This window comes from Apteryx mantelli, chromosome 1 (assembly GCF_036417845.1).
Source record: "Apteryx mantelli isolate bAptMan1 chromosome 1, bAptMan1.hap1, whole genome shotgun sequence".
Lineage (NCBI taxonomy): Eukaryota > Metazoa > Chordata > Aves > Apterygiformes > Apterygidae > Apteryx > Apteryx mantelli.
In genome coordinates, this window is record NC_089978.1 from 28,713,557 (window position 1) to 28,734,680 (window position 21,124).

General features: G+C 43.7%; 1 protein-coding gene across 1 annotated transcript; it reads left to right on the forward strand.

Annotated features, from left to right (window-relative positions):
* Window positions 1-4,797: 4,797 nt before the first annotated feature.
* CCNA1 (cyclin A1) lies at window positions 4,798-10,698 on the forward strand. The gene is made up of 8 exons (XM_067289658.1): window positions 4,798-4,914; window positions 5,868-6,105; window positions 6,320-6,444; window positions 7,182-7,405; window positions 8,026-8,230; window positions 9,264-9,377; window positions 10,012-10,145; window positions 10,517-10,698. The coding sequence occupies exons 1-8, from the start codon at window positions 4,798-4,800 to the stop codon at window positions 10,566-10,568; spliced, it is 1,209 nt and encodes a 402-aa protein (XP_067145759.1). The 3' UTR covers window positions 10,569-10,698.
* The last annotated feature ends 10,426 nt before the right edge of the window (window positions 10,699-21,124 follow it).

The following is a 21,124-nucleotide window of genomic DNA, read 5'->3' on the forward strand; positions in this document are numbered from 1 at the left end:
ATATGCACTAGCATAATGTTTCATCTCTCTCAGTATCATACCCAGATGCTTTTACTGAAAATGAAAAACAGCTCTGGCACCACCAGAGGACTGAAGAACCACTGATATTTTCAAAGTTGACTAAGGATGAGATACAAATTTCAAAATTATGAAAAATTAAAAAGCACTTAAAATCATTCATGCATGGAGGGCTAGGTCTACAAAGACATTTAGGAGTTTAAGTCTCTTAAGGTTAAAGGGAAGGAAGCTATGATTACACAGACACTTAGTCCAGCATAATCTGAGCTGGGGGCTAACAGGAATGGCACCACCCCCACATCTATCCTTATGCTGGCACTGCGTGTTCATAATTGCATTTGTGCTGGCCCTACAAATCATGTAGCTGTCTAGAGACCCAGATCAGAGAACTGATTCACCTGGAAAGAATATTTTGCTGCTGTTGATGTTGTGCTAATTTTCAGGTGGATCAGGTCCTTGGTTTGTCTCACAACCACACAAATGGTAGTGCCGGCACAAGGGTGGCTGCAGCCTTGAGTGGCTGGAAGCCAGGCAGTCCCTGTCGGTGACAGGCCAAACTATACTGACATTGCTTTGGGGACACAAATGTCTGTAGGAATCTGAGCCCAAGAACCATCATCTCTCTCATATTCTGAGGGAAATAATTTCCTAAGTCATTCCCTTATTTTTTGTGTTTTAACATTTTACTCTTGAATATACAAATTCTATTCTTTTCAAAAGAGATTTCGAAACTATCAACCAGTATCTATTTAAGGTCAGAAGAGTAGTGCCCCCTACTTAAAATATACTTAGAGACTGATATCAGAGTCCTGATACCCATGAATTAGAATAACATTGCTAAATTGTAATTTGAGGTGACTGAAAATTTTCACTTTGATGGAAAAATCCCATTTTCTCTTCCTTTATCACTAGAAAATGTGAGACTGGCCTTTTATCATGGATAAAATACATAGATTTCAAAAGCCCTTTGTTAAATCTGCTAAAAAAAACTGAATTAATTTTTAATTAAAATGTGGAATGTCCACACATCTAGCAATGTTTTTGATTAATGCCCAACTACTTAGACTGCTATAGATTGTATACATTTTCTACATAGGATTTTTTTACAGTTTTGCATAAACCAATCAAAACAATGGGATAAAGAGCATTTGGAGTAGCACTTAAACCTACACTTAATTTCAAAGACTGTGAGCTAAACTGATTTTTTTCAGAAATTAAAACTCTGCATGAAAATGTTTCAAGAAGTATCCCTGAGTGAAGTCTTGCTTGTTGTGCAAATCTGGAAAAAGCTTTTTTATCTTGGGGGTTTGAGATGACATGAAAGACAGAGAAGGACACAGGATACAGGGAGCATACACTGTAACCTGCTGTACCCAGGACCTGCATTCACCCCCACCCTCTCACCCCCAGCTGTGACAGCTCCATTACAATACCTGCTTATGACCTTGCTGCCGCAAGGACACGGAACTCTTCCCATGGAAAAGGAAAAGTGATGGTACATGGCCAGTAGATCAAACAGGTAACATTTTTCAACTTGAGATATATCACTTACTTCCCCTCATTTGGGAGGGGGAAAAAAAGATTAAAAAATAAAAACAGAAAGAAAGAAAAAAGTGGGAAGAAAAAAAGCTAGGTAGTCTTAGAGAAAAAAGTAAATCTAGACCTTAACACACACTGGATCGTAAGAACTGTAAAAATTAAGTCTGGCATAAGAACCTGCTTGATGCAGGCAAATTTTGGATCAGAGCTCCTATATTTTAATCATAAAATCAGAGGACTGGAGAGTATCTCAAACAGTACCACAACTCTGCCCAAGACAGAGACTTGTCTGACAGAAATTTCCCTAACTTGTCCTTACAGACCTGCAGAGAGGGAAATCCCACAAGCTTTCCTCTCAGTCTCCTCTGAGGCATCACAATCCTGATGCCTAACCTAAATCTCTTTGCTGTGGTTTAAGCTCTTACACAGCTTGACCTTCGCATTGCATTGGGAGACAAGTTAATTCCTTTTGTTTCTACAGTGGACTTTCAGAGGGCTCATGAGCCACACTGTATTTCTGTTTTTATTCATCCTAGGATAGGCATGGTGGAGCTGACTCATACTCAGTCTGATATTCACTATAACCCCACAATTCTCTCACAGAGCTGCTGCCTATCCAGTTGTTCCCCATCCTGCATTTATACAGTTGATTGCTCTGTCCAACCTTGTGCTTGATTTGGGGTTTTTTTTTTGAGTAGCATCCTACTTTTCCAGAACATTTTTCCACTATGTCAAGATCATTTTGAAATCTAGTCTTGATTCCCAGCATAGTCACAGCCCTTCTCAGCATGATGTTATCCACAAATTCAGTAAGTGTGCTCTCTATTTCGTTATCCAGATCATTGGTGAAAAACTTGATGGCACTGGACAACCCCCTGCCCTACTCTGCTTATAAAGCTCTGCATTTCCACAGGGAACTGCTGAGAACTTCTCTGTGTACAGCTTTGCAACCAGTTTTGCAATTGCCCCCTTGCTTAGGGCTTAGGCTTGTTTATGAAAGTGTCACAAGAGTCAAATCCCTACAAAAATCAACTAAAATCTCCCTTTTCAAGTTTTTCCTTCATTGCAGGAGGAACTCAAATTCTTATCACTTGATTTGTTCCCAGCAAGTTGCTGTTGTCATTTGTACATCTTCTTGTTATATTCTAGATGTTTATAAATAGTGAGCAGTTGTTAATAACTAATTATTTGTTCTCATACTTTTCTGGGATTTTAAGTTAATCTGACTTGACTCTTGAGTTCCTATTTTTCCCTTTTCAAGATGGGCACCTCTTTGCCTTTCTATTGTAACTTGCCTGTCCTGCCAGAGCTCTCAAGCTTGTATCACCAAGTTCTTTAATAGCATCAGGAGAAAATTACCAAGTCTAGCTGGTTGTTTCCTGCCTGTTCTTTCCTCATTTAAAGTTTTTTTTTTCTTTCTTTCTATTGCTGGCATCATGCCAGCCTCCTGGCCACTAGCGATCTTCTTGGTGAAAACTAATGCCAAAAGACATTAAATACTTCAGCTCTCTTGACGTCTGCTGTGAATAAATTGTTCTTTCTGTTGAATAGCATACCAATCTGTCCTTGGTCTTTCTCTTGTTACCAGTGTAATCATAAGTTTCTTCTTATTATTCTCAATGTCTCCTGCTAGTTTTACCATGTTTTGTCTTTGTTCTTTTCTTATGATTTAACCCTACAAACTATTTTAATCCCACACTGCTGTAATCATCCTGATCTACCTTCCACTTCCCACATATTCTCTCTTGCTTTTGAGGTCAATGAAGATTTAACTAAGTTAGTCTCTTACTGCAAACTTTTCTTCACCCTGGGAGAATTTGTATGTGTGCACCTATTTATGTCTTTCACTCCATTTTTTTTTTTCTTTAGATCAGCCTAACTTTGCCCTACCTATTGGTCATTGACACTTCCAGGCACAGGAATATTGGGGGAAAAAATCAGAATCCAACACATGATTTCAGCTAGTTCTTGGCAATTTCTGGCCCTGGCCACCAATTGTACAACTCAGCAGAGTAGCTCTTTTTTCATTTGAAAGGATTAGACTCTTACATATAATGGCTTTCTGTTGCTGGAAGATGTAGCTAATATCTGAATCCTGTTAATGCTTAAAATGAGACTCTCCTATTTTACTGAATAAATAAATAAACTCAAAAAAAATGCACGTAGTTCTACTGACTGCAGATATCTAGCTCCAGCTTTAAAGTAATGCAGCAGCACCAAAGATACCTAGTCTAATTCCCCAAACTAAAAATGCTGTTAGCTAAATAGACCCGGACAGTCACTGCCTCTCCAATATGTAATCCCTGCTCCGATGGGGCTTGGGTTCCTGGCACCCTGAGGCAGGCTGCTGCTGGTGTCAGCTGCATCTCCGTGCTTGGACCATAGCGAAGATCCCGGGGTAAAAGTGGTGCACCTCTGTTGTGCTCGGTTTTGTGGGGCCTTTTGGGGCCCTGCTACTGCTTACACAGAGGTCGCTCCTGGTTTGCTACCAAAACTCGAGCGCCCCCAATTCATCCTAGCACATAAGCGCTAGAAAGAGCTGAACGCGAATTTGGATGCAGCAAAACCTCGTGCAAGGGCAGGCGCGACGAGCCGTCCTTTCACGGAGACCGGGCTGCGGCGCGGCTGCGGAACAGCCCTCCGGCCGGGCGTGCCTGGCGCCCGGGGGGCTTTAGTGCAACGGTCTCCCCCAAGCTACGCCGCGTACCGCCGCCAAGGGCCGCTGAGCTGAACCCCTCTTTGTTTCCGCCCGTTGCACGATCCGGTTACAGTGGCCGAAGCCGCGGGTGCCCGGGGGGGCGGGAGGTGCTGCCGGGGGGTCGCCGCGGCCCGAGGAAGCAGCGCGGCGGCCGCGGCGGCCCGTGCGCGGGCCGGGCCGGGGGGGGGGGGGGAGGAGGCCGGAGGGGGCGGGGCCGGGTCTCCATGGCGACCGCCGCCGCCGCCGCGCGGGTTGCCAGGGCCGCGGCGGCCGGGGGTTGCCGGCCCCGGCGTCCAACTGGCCGCAGCCAACAGCCGCCGCGGGCGCCCATTGGCCGCGGCCGATATAGGGGCGGCGGGGCCGCTGGGCGGGCAGCGCAGCGCAGCGCGGCGCGGCGGGCAGGGCAGCCGGGCAGGCAGCGCAGCGCAGCGTAGCCGGGCAGCGCGGCAGCGCAGCGCGGCTCTCCGGGAGCGCTCCGTGCGGGGCCAGCCGCGGCTCGACCGGATCCCCCTCGCCGTTGTCCGCGGTCCGCCGTGGGGAGGATGCGCCGCACCGCGGAGCGGAGCCGTGCGGGGCGGCCGGAGCCCCGCGGCGCCGGCGGGCGGGCCGTGCTGGCGGAGCTGGCGGAGAACGGGCAGCGGCGGCGGCCCGGCGGCCAGGTGAGCCCAACCGGCCGGCGGGCAGCCGCAGCGCCCCGGGGCCCTGCGGTAACCGCCCCCGCGGGAGCGCTCCGTGCCGCGGAGCCTCGGTGCGGCTTTGCCCCCCACGGTGTAGGGCGGTGAAGGCTAGGTACTGCTCGCTGCCTACCCTGAGGTCCCGTCGCTGCGTGCCGCGGTGCCTGCGGGGTGCCAGCATGGCTGGAAAGCTAAAGCTCGCAGAAGCGTGTCTGCCCTGTACCCCCCAGCCCTTCTGGCATCGGCTGCTGCGGCAGAGAAGGCAGCTGTGCCAGCTTGCTGGGCCTGGAGCAGCAGCTGCTGCGTGTGCAGGGGCTCTCTGCAGTTGTGGCTGTGTGAAGCCCCTAACTCAGTTGATGGCTCGCTAATAGTAAGTGATGTTAAGGGCTGCATCCTGGTCACATGTTGTGGTCTTGGGTGTTGTGGTGGTTGAGCCCCGAAGTGCAAACTTTGGTTTGTAACTCAATATAAAATGCCTTATTTTATGTGAAGTCTTTCATGAGTCTGTGACAGCTTCTGAAAGCTTCCTTCTGTTACTTTAACTTGCTATGCTTTGAAATAGGCACTCTGCTAAAACTGCATGCAGAGCAGACCCTACACTTGATGCTGCCTGTTTCTGATGGAGCTGGCCTCACCTGGCTCACCTTTGCCATCAGTGGTGGAGATGAGGCTATTCAGGACTCACCTGGCTCCTACCTTTCAGTATATCTCACTTTCCCTGTGAGGTCTCTATTGCAGCAAGACAGCAACAAGCAGGACTTCTGAAGTGCCGGTTGTAGCTGTGTGGTTGTTGTGTGCCCCCCCCCCCCCCCCAGTTAACTTTTAGACTTTTTTGGTGCCCATGTTAGCCAATGAAAGCAGCTCCTCTTCTTCTCTAAAATAAGCTATACTATCTTCTGAATTGCCATCTTACAGCATTACCATGTACTCTGTTTCAGGGTACTACAGTTATCAGATACTTCTCTGGCTCTGAAAACTCCTTCCCTCCAGCTGGAAAAGATGAATTGCCTAGCTGCATGGTCAATGCCACATCAAAGCAAGGGTTTGCTATATATATAGATGAACCAGAACAGAAAGAAAACTGCCCAGTGGTTGAAGAGCTGGAATCTAGCCTGTGTGAACTGGATACTAGTGCAATGACATCCAATATTCACCTACTGTTGGATCTGAGTACAGGTAACTCTTCTTAGTTACTAACTGAGTAGTATAGCAGAGATCCATGTAAGGTAGCTCTGAACTGTGATGCTAGTGATTTAGCTTATGTTGTAGTAAATAATGCTTCAAGATAACTTTGATTGTGATCAACAATGTATCTGCTGTGTCAGAAACAGCAAGAGAAGGTGAAGAGGCTAATTACCTAAATGTGTTGCTGGCTCCTCTAACCTGTCAGGGTCTCCTATGCTAGTGGACACATCCTTCCAGTCCCAACCTGAGGATCAGATGGGAGATACAATAACAGTAATGACTGTGGGAGAATATGCAGAAGACATTCATCAGTACCTCCGAGAAGCTGAAGTGAGTGGCTTGTTACAAGCTTATGACACTAAGGTATTTGTGGACTCTGTGATGGGCTGCAAAGCTGTACTGCTGCCGCAAGATGACCCTAGATTGCTGCTGAGCTACAAAGGTGGAGAAAGCAGGTAGTAAAGGCCATCTTTAGAAGCTGCCTATGAATCTGGCTTCAAACAGTGATGAGATCTTTCAGATATTATTCTGCATCCCAGAAATACTCTGTTGTTAGAGTGTCTTTTGACTCTTAAAGACAAAAAGTTCTGGAAACAGTTCTTGCAGATGGGAATCAAATGCTGCAAAAACACTAAAGCAGCTGGATATGACCTCACTGACAGCTCTTGTGTTATAGTAAGGTAAAGCTCTCCTACTCTGATGCAGAAGACTAAGGAAAAGAACAGCTTTCCAATAGGGAAGGAGAAACCTGATTTGTTTAAAGTTACTTTCAGGTCCCTCTTTCAGAATGGCTTGTATGTGCTTGATAGCAAAGGCTGGACTTCAATGTCCAGGAGGTCTTTCACTATTCTGCTACTAACACACTACTCCTGTCTCTTGTTAGCATTCACTGGAGAAATAACACCTCTAGTAAGTGATTTAGTTACTAGTTAATACTACTACAACTAGTTATCAATTGTTGTACTTAAACTAGTAGGCCAAAAGTAGTTCAAAAACCTTAATCAACTCAGCCATCAATGGCTATCTTCAGATGAGTGTCCTAATTCTTCACCTGTCTCCCTGAGCAGATAAGATACAGGCCCAAGCCCTACTATATGAGGAAACAACCGGATATCACAACAGGAATGCGTGCCATCTTGGTAGACTGGCTTGTGGAAGTAGGGGAAGAATACAAACTTCGGACGGAGACATTGTACTTGGCAGTGAACTTCCTAGACAGGTTTCTCTCCTGCATGTCTGTCCTCAGAGGGAAGCTGCAGCTTGTAGGAACAGCAGCAATACTTCTGGCTGCGTAAGTGTTTGTATCCTCTCCTGAAAACTCAGCAGGCTACAACTTATTTTTGGTTTAATTTGAAGGACTGAAACCTGCAGTAACAGGTAGCTTGTCATGATGTCTTAAGATTAGCAATTTGACCAACTCTGGTACTAACAAAGTTAAATGTCTAATGTTCCCACCTTTGCATCAAGAAGACCTTGTAACCGTAAAGCTGGAAGCAAAAAAAGGGGGGAAGGGGGAACTACTGTAAGTGGCAGGCTCTTGGCTATAAGGCTATAGTAAATTCAAAGTGGCAATCTACACTTAGCCTTGAACTCTTTAAAAGAGACAGAATACCAAACAGCCTGGGAGTGTTTTGTGTAACTGGGATTCCTTGGATTTAAGAACTCGCTATTAGTCAAGAGGCTTTTTAACAGTAATGTGAGTGTATTTCTCTCCAGACTGCTCTGAGTCCGTATATACACCTTTGCTTCCCAAATCTGATCCTAAATGGTTATACATCCCGGAAGAAGGGTTGAAATTGGTTCTCTAGACAGTCTTATAGTAATGTCATGTGCCCATACTAATATGGATACAGTGGAAGACTTATCACTACTTTCAAGCTGACCAGTGTGGCTTCTGTACTCCTCTTTCAGGAAATATGAGGAGATTTACCCACCAGAAGTAGATGAATTTGTGTATATAACAGATGATACATACACAAAGAGGCAGCTGCTGAGAATGGAACACCTGCTTCTCAAAGTGCTGGCTTTTGACTTAACAGTGCCAACCATCAATCAGTTCCTCCTCCAGTATATTCAGAGGCATGGAGTCTGCATCAGGACAGAGAACTTTGCAAGGGTATGAATTCGCCTCCTTTAGGCCTGAGGTGGAGGGAGCGGGGAGGGGGAAGTGATCATAACTTACAGAAATGCAGATGTTCCTGCTTTTATCTGAGCAGACAGGTTCTGATGCTCCATCAGGTGACTATACTCTTTTCTCATGCTGTACCTCTTTTGGTACTGTTCTAGGCCTAAATCTGGATGCTTTCTAGCATGCTACCTTCAGTGTGTAGGTTTGTGTTAAGACTTCTGGGGAATCTCTCTTATGGAAATACTAAGCTTAGTCTCCCTGTCCGTTCAGGGATAATGCACTGTCTAGACAGCTAGATGGTAGAAAACAGCTTTTGCAACACTGCATGCACAATAAGTCTGCCCTGGAGATGGTAGTATTGGGTATTGATACACAATATATGTGCTAGGGATCTGCCTAGGGATCTCTGCTTAGAAACATGGCAACCATCGCTTATAGCAAAACATCTGACCTGCTGCTTAGCTGCAAAAGTCACAGGATTATATGATGACTCTACTCCAATAGAGTCCAGATTCTGTTTTTTTAGAGCTGCCTATAAGGCTCAGATCTTAGTGAAGTCTGCCTACGTGAACAAGACTGTCAGAGGAGAGGAAGAGCACATCTTTGGTCTCCTTAGACCATCCAGGTCTCTGGATAGAGACCATCCAGGTCTCTTATCTCTAAAACTACATCAGAGCTGGTTGTAGGATCAGAACTTTAGGTTATGACACAGATCAGTTAAGCTTTGACAGAAGTGCAGTCTTTTGTGTGGGTCTCTCTCTCTCTCTCGCTCCTTTTTTTTTTTTTTTTTTTGGGGGGGGGGGTTTGGGGGGCAGTGCCACTGAAACAGGCTGGAAGTACTTCTGTGAGATCAACAAGACTGGAATTCTGCTTCAACTTCATGAGTACTACTTCTACCCACCGAACATGTAACATGTTTCTTACATGAATCTGAGACCATCAACCAGTTTAAATGCCCCACGTATTGACCTGATTCCACTAGATACACTATCTTGTTTGAAAGACTTCCTTTTTTGTTCAGTATCTTGCAGAGCTGAGTCTCCTTGAAGCTGATCCATTTCTGAAGTACCTCCCTTCACAAACTGCTGCAGCAGCCTACTGTCTAGCAAACTATACAGTGAACAGGTCTTTCTGGGTAAGAAAAAAAATCTGTATGTTAATGATAGTCAAGCATTTAATACTGTCATTAGAACTAGGCTGAGAAGTAGAAAGAATAGCTTCAAAGTATGTTATCGCAAAGGCTGAAATCCTAGGATGGGTGGTTGCTTCTGAGCTTATGGGACTATCAGAATGTTTAAGTCAATCTGAAATATCCTGGCTCCTGTCTGAAATAGGAGGAACCTTGCCACTGTGCTTGCCTAAGTCTGCACCTAAGACCTCATCTATCCCTGGTTCCCAAAACCTCTTCTCACAAATAGCATTAGGGGCTTTTTGCAGGGAAGAGAGCTTGAATCTGTTTGAGCGAACCCCTTGATAGTCATGTCAGTTGTTTGGAGGAATAGCTTTAGCAGGGAGCAGAAACCAGAAGCAAGGTGGTGGATGTGACATAACTTTGCTTAGAGCAGTAGGAGCTTTTTGTTATACTTCCCAGTACCGAAGACCTTGAGTGAAGCTGATGGCAGAATACATTTGAATCCTTTCAAACTCTAAACAATGAATCTGGAGTGAGAACTGATGTAGCCAAGATGCTTCCTGCTTCTGTAGAAAATGTATCTTCTAGATGAGTGTTGCCTAAAATAGAATAACATGGGCTCTTCTCCTCTGACCAGCCAGAAACACTTGCTGCATTCACTGGGTATTCGCTAAGTGAGATAGTGCCTTGCCTGACTGACCTACATAAAGCATGCCTTGATGCTCCCCATTGCCAGCTGCAAGCAATTAAGGAGAAGTACAAGCTCTCAAAGTAAGTAACCAAGATGCTAATGTCCTGTAACTTGGAGGTCATGGGCACAGGAAGACTGTGGTTTAGTCAAGTCTCAGCAGCTTGTGCTACAGGTACTGTAACTGACAAACTTCTCATAGTGGTCAGCTTCAGGAACAGAAGCTAATGCTGGAGGAGGTACCTCTCTCAGCCTCTTGAGAGGAAAGCTCTCCTATCAAAAGAGTAGTTCCTGCCTTATCTATAGGTGTGCAGGTGTATTGGATTATAATGCTTTTGCAATGTTGCAGGATAAAATTTCTCCCCTCCACAATAGGCATTGCACAAGAATGCAGACAGGATATTTAAACTTGTCAGTCAAGCTATTATTCTTGGTGACTTTGTTTCTATTCCAGGTACTTGCAGGTGTCTCTCTTGGAGCCCCCAGCAGTTCTTCCTCTACAATAAAGATGGATCCTGGACTCAGACTATTCCCTCCCAATCAATATAGCTGGTCTAACATTTCATAGAGCACTGCAGGTCATGTGTCTGTAACCATGGTGATAAGAATGGTTTTTTAGCTAGCATTTTTTAATTAGATGCCTTTTAAAAAGGATATTAGACTATAGCTCTTAATAGTAACTGACAGCACTTTTAATAAATGTCTTATTACACTGTTTCTCTGAATCTTCTGACTCTAGTTAATATCCACAGTAACAGTGAGTGAAAAGGGTTTTTACAAGAATACTGAACAGGGCTCTTAGGCTAGTTGGAACGGATTAAGTATCAGGTTGCATTGGTTTGAACCACACTTTCATCCAAAGACATGGGTGACTGACTGGTCTTATCAGTTTCTTGCTCCTCTATGAGGCAAGATCATGAAGCCATGAAAGGAAGCTGTCTTCTGGAACTCATTTACCATGTCACAGCAAAAGCATCCAGGTATAAGTGATCTCTGAACACTGATCTGGTCTGTAGAAGTTCCATGTTGAGGTGGAAGTTGAACTTGCCTTTATAAAGGTGAATAGGGGAGATCCTTTTGCAGGGGGGATGGAGGAAAGAGAGACTAAGATTGTTCCTAAGGCTCTTGCAGCCAGAAATACTGGAGAACAGACTGGGGGAGAGAGTGATGCTAAAAGCCATAATAAAGAATCTGGAGGCTGTCAGGCCATGAAAGGGTGGACTTGAGCTGGATGGCTGCTGCTGTGTCATACTTGTTGTATTTAATAGTCTTATAGCACAGCTACCTGAGATGACATCCCCTGCCACTACAGCACTACTGAACATGTGTAGTGCTCTGCAATATCAAGAGAAACCTTGCTCTTGGGACAATGTAAGGAAGAAAAATCTGTCAGGCATTCTTAATGTAAGAGTACAAAACATCCAGGTTTTACCCTCCTGAGAGAGAGTAATCTGTACAGGTATTGTGTCTCCAAGCAAAAATATGCTTAAAACTTCACATTAACATGCAAGTCAACAGAAGCACTGTCTTGCAGTTAGATTAAGTACCAGCTGAAAAGTCTCTTGCTTTAATTTAAAATGTGATTATACAAGTGTGTGTCATGAGGCTCTCCCAGCTCCAGGTGTTTCACTTTCTGTGATATGCATAGGAGAGGGGCAGGAGGGAAGAAAGTCTTTTCTCCAGTCCAAGCTAGTGAATATTCCTAGAAGATCATACCCTTCTGCTCTCCCAGAACAGAGGGAGATGACCGTAAAAGTGATTCACTTGCCTCAAAGTAAATATCCTTTAACAAGAGTGCTCATTTTCAACCTACTCTATGCAATTCTTGGTCTCTTGCTTGAAAAAATACTTTCTAGTCAAACAGATCGGTTTTCTTCATTTACTGATATTAAGATGTGACCAAATATCCCATGTTTGTCTCTGGCAGACATTTTATGATGGGGGTTTAGTATCATCAAATGTCTCGGTGCAATGAATTTCATGGCTTGTGGATGGCCATCTTAAAGGTGGCCTGCCAACTTCACTTATGCATGCAGACAGCTTTAAAGTATGTGGCTCAATACTGAGGCTAAACCCAACAGTATCTAGTTGCAGTGGGCAGTGGTAGATTTCTTGATTGCCTGTTTTACAAGGAAACAGTGTACTAAATTGAACAGGCTCATGAGTACCTGCTTGCTTATGGTGTTTCAGGTAAAACATAGGGGGTACTGAAACACCACATTGAGCCTCACTTCTTGTGAAAGTATTAAGACTTACTGAACTGCAGTTACTGTCATGGTGAATCTTTCAGAAGCACTAATGAAGGTCTCAAGTGTAAAACCATTTTACCAGTGTAATAGCAGTTCAAAAGTGTTTGTATGGTCACGTCAGAATAGGAACAGGAAAGATGAGTTTGGATCCTCTGGACTGTCTAGTATTAGTCACATCATGTCTTATTCTGCTGGGCCAACAGGCTTGATGCTCCTAACAGTAGGAGCTAAACTGCAGGTCAGCTGACATAGCTAAATATTTTACCATGGGACATCTTCCTACAGGCCAAACTCTTTCCTTCTGTTACAGTTAACTTAGCTATAAGAAAGATACAATAGTTGCATTTGATTTTCTTGAAACTTTAATTCTCTGGTGTACAAACCTAACTGTCTGAGTTTCTTTAAAACCTATAATCTCTGAAATAGGAGGCTGTGTGCAGTATCTGTCTACTTTTTTGTCATGCTTTTGCAACTGGAATAGCAGCTTAAATACTTCCCTTTTTAGCCATTTGACAAAAAAGTAAGGAAAAGCTAAGCATTTAAGATGAGGAATAGCATAATGCTGTAGTGTGCATGCTAATGAGTTTATACAAGATGGATTAAACTTTAGTTTATATGGGACACAAACTGATCTATGATGCAATCCCAGATGAGACTTCTTTAGGTACTAATGGCAATTTGAATGTTCCTCCTCTACTCTTCCTTTTTTTGTGTTGAACTTGTCTTAGAGCAATGAAAAATCATATTGCTCTTGTACAATCATATTGTTCCTGGCTCTTCCAAGATGAAAACTGGATGCTATCTTCTATCTCATTCTAAGTGTATTATAACACTAGCCCTGGTCTCTCCCCCTCTCTGGGCTAGGCTCTGCAGCTGATAATTTGAGAAGGGAATATGAGCCCCTTCTGTTGGTTGCACTGTGGTAAAGATGGTGACATAATGCTGCTTTAGTAATATGACATGCTTAAATGCAGATGCAAAACCACTTAGCCAGCACTTAAACTATGTACCAAAAATGAAAATCAAGCATATAGGCATATGCCTTTATAAGGAGGAAGAAAAAGTTTCCCTTTGGGTTGCTTTCAGGTTTTGATTGACATGTAGCACAGGCACTACAGGAAAATAAGACGTGTGTGATGTTAGAAACAAATAGAACCAGATTTCTTGAAGACAGCCATATCCTGGAAATTAAATAAGAGGAAGCTAAAATTACATATTAAATGGCAGCAGTCTTGGTTCTTGGCCTTCCCCTTTATTAGCATGTAGACTATGGCCAAAAAAGGCCCCCAAAAGACCCAATTTCCTTTGTTCAGAAAATACTTCAATGGCTGCAGTTTTAGTGTTGTCAGGCCTGATCTTGCTGGGTTTACTACGCTATGAAGAGGTTCAGTCTTTTGGGTTCCAGCACATGTATTTCAGAGGCTGAATGCTGACTTCTATGTATGTTGCAGTATCTTCCCTCCAACTTAAAAGGTACTGGGACAGTGCAGCAGGAGCAAAGCTCACTGTTAGCACTGCAGGCCAAGCCACTGCAGCAGCTTAGAGTGCACATCCAGCACTCCTGACATAAGTGGGCTGGGTAGAAGAGAGTAGTGTGAAGGACTTTAACTTTCTGCCACATGATGTTCAGTTCAAGAGCTCTTGGATAACATTGATTAGAAACAAAAAGCTCTTTAGTTTTGTTCTACAAGTCTCTCTTACTACCAGGCTGTGACTTCCAGAAGGCCCCGAAGGTGCTGTGGTCGCATGATCCTGACTCGTACCTGTTGTAGTTAAGAGTTGCTGGTAAAAACTTAAACAACATTAAATACTGCCTTTGCCTTTCATGTTCATGAGTTGCCATGGAGGAAGCTGTTTCTTACAACTGGAAATGTTTGTGAAACTATTTTCTTAAAATGGACAAGCAGAACCAAAAGCGATGCTCTGTGGAAAGGTACTGTTGTGATAACTGGAGTCTTCCTCCCCCCCACCCCCAGTGCATTAGGAAATGTGCAAAGTGCATTAAGGATGTCTGAGCAGTAATTGGGGAGAATGATTTAACTGTAGTTAGGACAGTTAAGCTGCTAATTCATGACTGAAGGGTGTCTGCCTTGCTGGGGAATCTGACAATGTGATTAGCTAGTCTGTGTACGTACCTGCTTGTTGTCGGTTCTATAAATGACTAGAATTAGCTCTGATTACTGAGGTTGATGCTTATTTTGCCAGTGACCTTGAAGCAGCTTGTGGGGCTGCTTTTAAGGATGAGAAACAAGCCAGCAGCATCAGTGATTGCTTCCTGGAATGAAGCTTTTTAGCTTGCAGTTTTCTTCAGCACCTGCTGCCCTAGAACAGGATCATCTGCTTATATATGAGCTGTGCAATCTGTACTAGGCAGGCACAAGCTGGAGGAGGTACAGAGTCATCCCCTACCTCTCTCAGATGTTCTAGAGTCCTGAGGAGTGGAGTCTTTCTTATAAACTTCGTTACATACTCTGCTGATTATAGGCGATGCATGTATTATCCCACTGCATTAGACAAATAACAGCCTCACTGTTTTATTGAATTTTTTTTGTTTTTAGTCCTTGTCTCCACTGTATAGCTTTTCTCCTGTATGGTTAGCTCATATTCTTTGTCCTTGAATGCTTGTTCAGACTGTATTCACTTAATATAAAAAATATGGAATTCGTATGGTGAGATGCCCATAATGAACATCCCTGACAACACTTTAACTTTATTAAGTTAAAGTGAACTTTCTGACATTTCTGCAGAGATGGAAAGCCTCTGCAATGAGTTTCTGATGCTAGCTAGTCCTGACTCATACATGCTCTGTTTGGGATTTGTCTGAATGTAAATGGCAGCAGTGCAAACATTTAGGAGAATTAGCACAGGCAAAATGTCCAGAATAGTCCACAGAAAGTAGTAGATACTTTGTGTGTGTGATTCAGGTAATCCTAAACTAGATGCCTATCCTCAGCAAATTAATTTGTGTCCAAATTAAGCTAAGGCAAGAAAGACCAGGCCCCTGCAAAGGTGTCAAAATCGTGGCTCTGCCTCCTGGAGTTCTGTAATGTGCTTGTGCAGTTAAGCTGTACTGGTGTGAATAATAACAGTGGGCCAAGCAAGAGCTGATTCCTGGCCAAATGCCACCATTTGGCTTGTTTCCATGGTGCTTAGGGCTAACTCCTTTTTAAGCACATCTCTCCTGGAGGGAGATTATTGGAGCAGAACAAAACAAAGTCAGTGTGAGCAACAGCCGAACCGGGAGGGCAGCTGGGTTGAGTACTCATACTTGCTCCTGCCTCTCTTAGCAATGTGTCCAGAATGACTGGTAGCAGCAAATACCTAGCTAAACCATGAGGGAGTCCTCAGTCCTTGTCTTTGAGATGTTCATACTGTCTTAACTTGAATACAGGGGAGCATCACTGGAGCAAAGTGCTGGCAAAATGGGCTCATGATAAAGCATTAAATTCTGGCAAGAAATGGGTTTTCTTCCTCCATCTGCAGCCAGACTGTTTGTTTGTTTGTTTATTATTTTGTGTTCTGATGCATAACAACTTTAAAAATTGGGGAAAGAGCCCCAGAGCTCATAATATTATTCATCAGACATCAACAGATTAGTCATTTGGTACTAATCAGTGAGCTGCTTACTGTAAAATACTACAAGCCCTAGCCCTCCCTAGGCAAAAACTGGAGTGTGACATGTATCTCAAAACTGAATCTTTTTTTTTCTCTATATCTCATGGAAATGATTTTTCTCCTATAAAGAAGAGAAATACCTGGGAATTAAAATGGATGGTAGAAAAGAAAAATGCATATTTTGAGACTGCAGATGAGCAGCAACAGCAGAGATTACCCCAGCATTGTTCTCCCATTCGCTAATGGGAGTAAGATGTTGAGGTGGTGGAACCAGGTTCACCCCAAATCCCACTTGCACAGCATGTTCCTAGGAACAGTATATCTACCCCAGCAACATAATGTATCGTCACCTTTATTTAATGAAGAGGCACATAAAGTTCAGCCAGACAAGAATATAATTTGAGCTTTTTTCACAGTATCAGACTAGAAGCAAAATAGTAAATTTATTTATGGTTAAAAATAATAACGATCTTGCATTCTCATTTATTTGTACTCTGGTCTTGAAGAATACAACCAGGAGAGGGCACCAGCGTCCTAGGTCCATGGCTAGATGGGAAACTACTCCTACACGCTTTCCAGTAGGATGCTGGGTCAGAGCTCAGGAAGGCTATTTGGACTGGAGCTGTTTTTTACATGTTTTCAGGCAAACTAACAACAAGTAAAATCCTTGAGAGAATACTGTTAAGTTCACTTATTTTTCATCTATTGTAACTGGGATTTATGTAACTGAAGATGCAATGTTAGCTGGTTGTCTAGCTCTTATATACAATGCTTAGAGAAAACAAATGAAACTTTTTGGAACACTTCTTTCTTTTTTTCCTTCCCCAACCCTCCCAACACTTTCAACTACATTTGCTTGTCCTGGCTATACAAACCAGGCTATCTAATGTTGACTTAGACTTCTGCTGTTTCAGACAGAATAAGAACATGGTGGAAGCTGTTAATGACTGGCTTGTGATATGCAATAGTGTTCATGACATTGTGAAGTGTTCTGAAGCACGTCTGATGGAGGAGCATCTCATTGTACTGCACGTTGGGTGGATGAGGCTCTTGTGGTATTACAGAACTGGTATCAGTTGTGCAGGAAAGAGGGGAATTCCTGCCAGATGATGACTTCTCCTTTGGAGGGGGAAATAAAGATAGAAAAGTTAAAGATAGTTTTAAGCTAGCATGCTCCTATTTTTCTTTGAAAACTTCAGTGTTACACCTTGTTGTTTCAAGGTAATCTAGCCAGACGAATAATGGCTACATAGGAGGATTGTGTAATTACTCAGTTTTTGTGGTGCAAGTGTTCTTTTTGGATCCTAGTGATGTTTTCCTTGTTCTATCTATTCCCAAATTGAATTGAGTTTTACTTTCTCAAGCTGCTCACCCATCCAAACCTATACTTCATTCTTTGTCTGTGGCTACTCTTACAGGGTATTTGCTCTCAGCTTCAACTTCTAAACAGAAGAGGGTGAAAGAGGTGGCCTGGTGAAGAGTCAGGGCGGGGGGAAGTGCATCCGGAGCAGTCATCTAAGAGTACTAACAGTCTAACATTATTCAACATAAAAACTTATCAGTATTTTCCATAAGCCAAATATAGCAAATGGAAATGTCTTCTCCTTGGACAGTTATGTAGCTGAGATGTGACCAAACCCAGATTCTTTGCTATGTTTGACCTTGTGCAGATATCCTTACAAATATATTTTAAGGCAGTTGCTGAACCAGTTGTCATGTGCGTCAGAACTGTGGGTTGACTGAGGGGCCTGTGGGCATTGACTGGAAGGCAAATAAATGTTTTGTTCTGGCTGGCAGTGGCAGCTACTGAGCTGCTGCTGCCCTTTTGGAATACAGGAGGGCTAGGGGAAAGGAGAGCGTGTTTGCCTCGTGTGCATCTCTGCAGTAGGCAATCAAGCTCTCATGAACAAATCCAATTGCCCATGTATGCCTGTGCCTCTACTAGCTGAACAATGTACTTTTTTTTTTTTTGGTGCCGCATCTCGCTGCACCAAATCTTACTCTTGAAGTTGGATTACTAGCCAAAAGAGATTAAGAGCCAATATCGCTCTGCAAAAAAGACAAGCCTGGGAGAGAGAATAGGCTCTGATGGCTGTATCTTTGCAGCACGTAATTGTGACAAGCCAAACTTGCCAATTGTGCCTCACAAAACCACTTTCTACAGATAGCTTTGTTTCTTAGTAAATGAATACTACTAGCTCATCATGAAACTTATAGCTCAGCCACTGTCAGTGCTCCCAGCTTCTCCCAGAGCCCTGAGTATAGCTGTATGGAGTTGATGTACTAGTAGCTTCTGCTGTTTAATACAGTTCTTTGGGACAATTCATAGGTTAGTCTAGGAACTGCTGATCTGTGTAACTTCCATTTCTGTTAAAAGCAAATGCTGAATGGACTTAAACTGGGAAAATCCTTTATTTTTTTGCCAGATGAAATTTCCAGAGCTTTTGTAGCCACCTTGAAAAGAGAAATGGAGTTTAACCAAAAAAAAAAGTTACTTCATCCAGTTACCAAGAAGACAAAATCATTACTCTTGTATCAATGTAATCTTGCCAAGCAAATACCTTAAGTCTCCAGCACTTGTCAGTAAGCGCTTGAGATGAAATGAGCAGGTGATCTGGCTGACCCTATTGTGCAAGTACTGAACAGCAGCATGGCTTTGTCTTGTTCAGAGCCCACAAACAGACTGTACTTTTTGCTTTGCTTACTTTTGCTTGCTAATTTTTTTTCTTTTTTGTTGTAAGTATAGGGGAAATAAATAATTGTGATAATGATGGGAGAATGGTGGGAGAAACCTGTTATGTAGGTAGAAATCCGAATGGGGCAGATGACTTAGTGGTGAAGGACACAGCCTGAGGTACTCAATGTCGTCTTTTCCTTGGTCTTTACTGACAAGATTGTGCTCATGCCTCCCATGTCTCTGAGGGCTTGGGGGACAGAGGACCGAGGAGGATAAAGTTAGGGATCTGCAAGGTCACGGTGATGCTACTGAGAGGAATAGTTGATACTCTGGACAACAGGGCTGACATTCAGAAGGACCTAGACTGTTGGGGCCCTTGCGGTGCTTCAGAACAATAATCTATATGAGATATAGAGCATGGAACTAACACTGTTTAGGATTAATTGCTTAGCACAACTTGCTTAGCATTAGTAGCTAAATTTGCTGAAGCCTTAGGCCTCAGGCTATAGCCACTGCTACGTGCTTTGAAGTAGTCCACCAAGGACACTGGTGCAGCTGGAAATGATACATCCTGAGAAAGTACAGATAAACTAGCAGAAGCCAGTGGGAACCAAGGTTAAGGGTAAGATAGCTTTGCTAAATAAGTAGCAAGGTACAAGGCATGATTGCTGCGTGCGTGATCGGTGCCATGATTGGCTACCTGTGACATAATCTGCATGGTGATTGGCCTAGCAAAGTGTACGACTGCACAAACATATATAAGATGGGCAAATTGCCGAATAAAGTTGGAATTGAATCTGCATTCTGTGAGTGCGTATGATTCTTTCCCGTCACTCCCGTGGACCGCGACACTAGACAAGCTGGTGGGATGGCCTGACAGAAACCTCCTCAAGTTCAACAAAGACAAATGCAAAGTGCTGCAGCTGGGATAGAATAACCCCATGCACCAGTATGAGCTGGGAACTGGCTAGAAAGCAGCTCTGCATAAAAGGGCTTGAGGTGCTAGTGGAACCAAGGTTTCATCTTGGCTTTAGCAAAGCTTTTGCCCGGATTTCTCGTAGTATCCTTGTAGCCAAACTGGGGAGATAAACACAAGGTAAACATGACTCAGCAGTGTGCCCTTGTGAGGGTGAAGACCATACACATGCTGGGCTGCATTAGCAAGAATGTAGGCAGCAAAGTAAGGGAAGTGATGTGTCCCTTCTACTTGGTGCTTGTGAGGCTTTGCACATAATACTATCCAGTTTTGGGCTCCCAGTACAGCACACACAGGAAAAAATAGGCAGAGTCCATTCCAGCCACCAAAATGTTTAAGGGGCTGGACCACATGTTGTATGAGGCGAGACTGAGGAAGCAGGGTTTGCTTAGCCTGGAGAAAAGAAGATTAAGGGAGAACTTAATTGTCTTCAACTGTCTAAAGGAGGTTTGTAAGAAAGACAGAATTGGGTTTTCCTCAGAGGTGTGCAGCAGAAGGCTGGGGGCAACACTCATGAGTTGCAGCAAAGGAAGTTATGATTGGATAGAAGGGAAAAGAATTGCCATGAAAGTGGTTAAGTGGAAAGTGCTGGCATGCAGGTTGTCCAGAAGGGCTGTGGGATTTCCATCCTTGGAGATGGTCAGAACTCAACAGGACACAGCCCTGAGCACCCTGCTCTTTGATATTAGCACTGCTTTGAGCAGGAGGTTCAGCTGACAGCCTCCAGAGGTGCAGTCAATCCTAAATCATTTAGTGCTTCCACAAAATACTCTAATAGAATGGTGAAATGTAATTTTGGAGGGATCTTTTTGCCCTATGCTCTTATTAGCATGAACAATTAAGCATTGATTAAAAGACAGTGAAGAACAAAAGCAACATTATGTACAAAGGTTGGAATAGTTTCCTGGTTATCTGGTTGGTGAGAACCCCAAACTACTGATGTTCAAACAGAACCTCTACTCTTCAGTATGATCCAATGTTGTATGGTTGTATTATATATACTGAAGAAAAATGGTGAAGGGTTGTTTTCAGACTGCCTGTGGTCAGTGCCTGATCCAGTCACTGTGACATCTAAAGCGGAGCAAATGATGACAATTTTGGACACCTACTTGTGAGGTGTGGTAGAAAAGAGTTAGAGTCAGTAGAGAGAAGTAGTCTGAGCATGGGTGAGTTAGGCTTCAGTGGTAAGTAGTCTTCATATGGGACTCGCATGGGACTGAGCCTTGGGATGCATGGCACTGCTTGGGTCCTGGTCAGGCCAGAGATCAAACAGTAGTTGTTTTGCTTTAGCTTCTAATCATAGGATACACTGCTTTGCTGTCATACATGCCAGAAGTACATAGCCCTGCTTAATTTCATATAATGTTAGTGTTATGGAAAATCAGGTTCGCCGGCCTCCATAACAGGGTCCGACCCTAGGTTCCTGCTGAGGCAGAAGTTCGAAGTCAGATTGAAGAAAAATAAAATTTAATGACATACGTGTGGTAATTACAGCTCGAGCTGGGTGCCTCCGAAGAGGGACCCCGAACAAAGAAATCCCTGGGC

What these genes read in the sequence shown, in the direction of transcription:
- CCNA1 (XM_067289658.1), top strand. Translation starts at nt 4,798, where the DNA reads ATGCGCCGCACCGCGGAGCGGAGCCGTGCGGGGCGGCCGGAGCCCCGC. An exon ending in AGTACCTCCGAGAAGCTGAA is followed by an intron (nt 6,445 to 7,181) that starts GTGAGTGGCTTG and finishes CTCCCTGAGCAG; the next exon opens with ATAAGATACAGGCCCAAGCC. An exon ending in GAGAAGTACAAGCTCTCAAA is followed by an intron (nt 10,146 to 10,516) that starts GTAAGTAACCAA and finishes TTTCTATTCCAG; the next exon opens with GTACTTGCAGGTGTCTCTCT.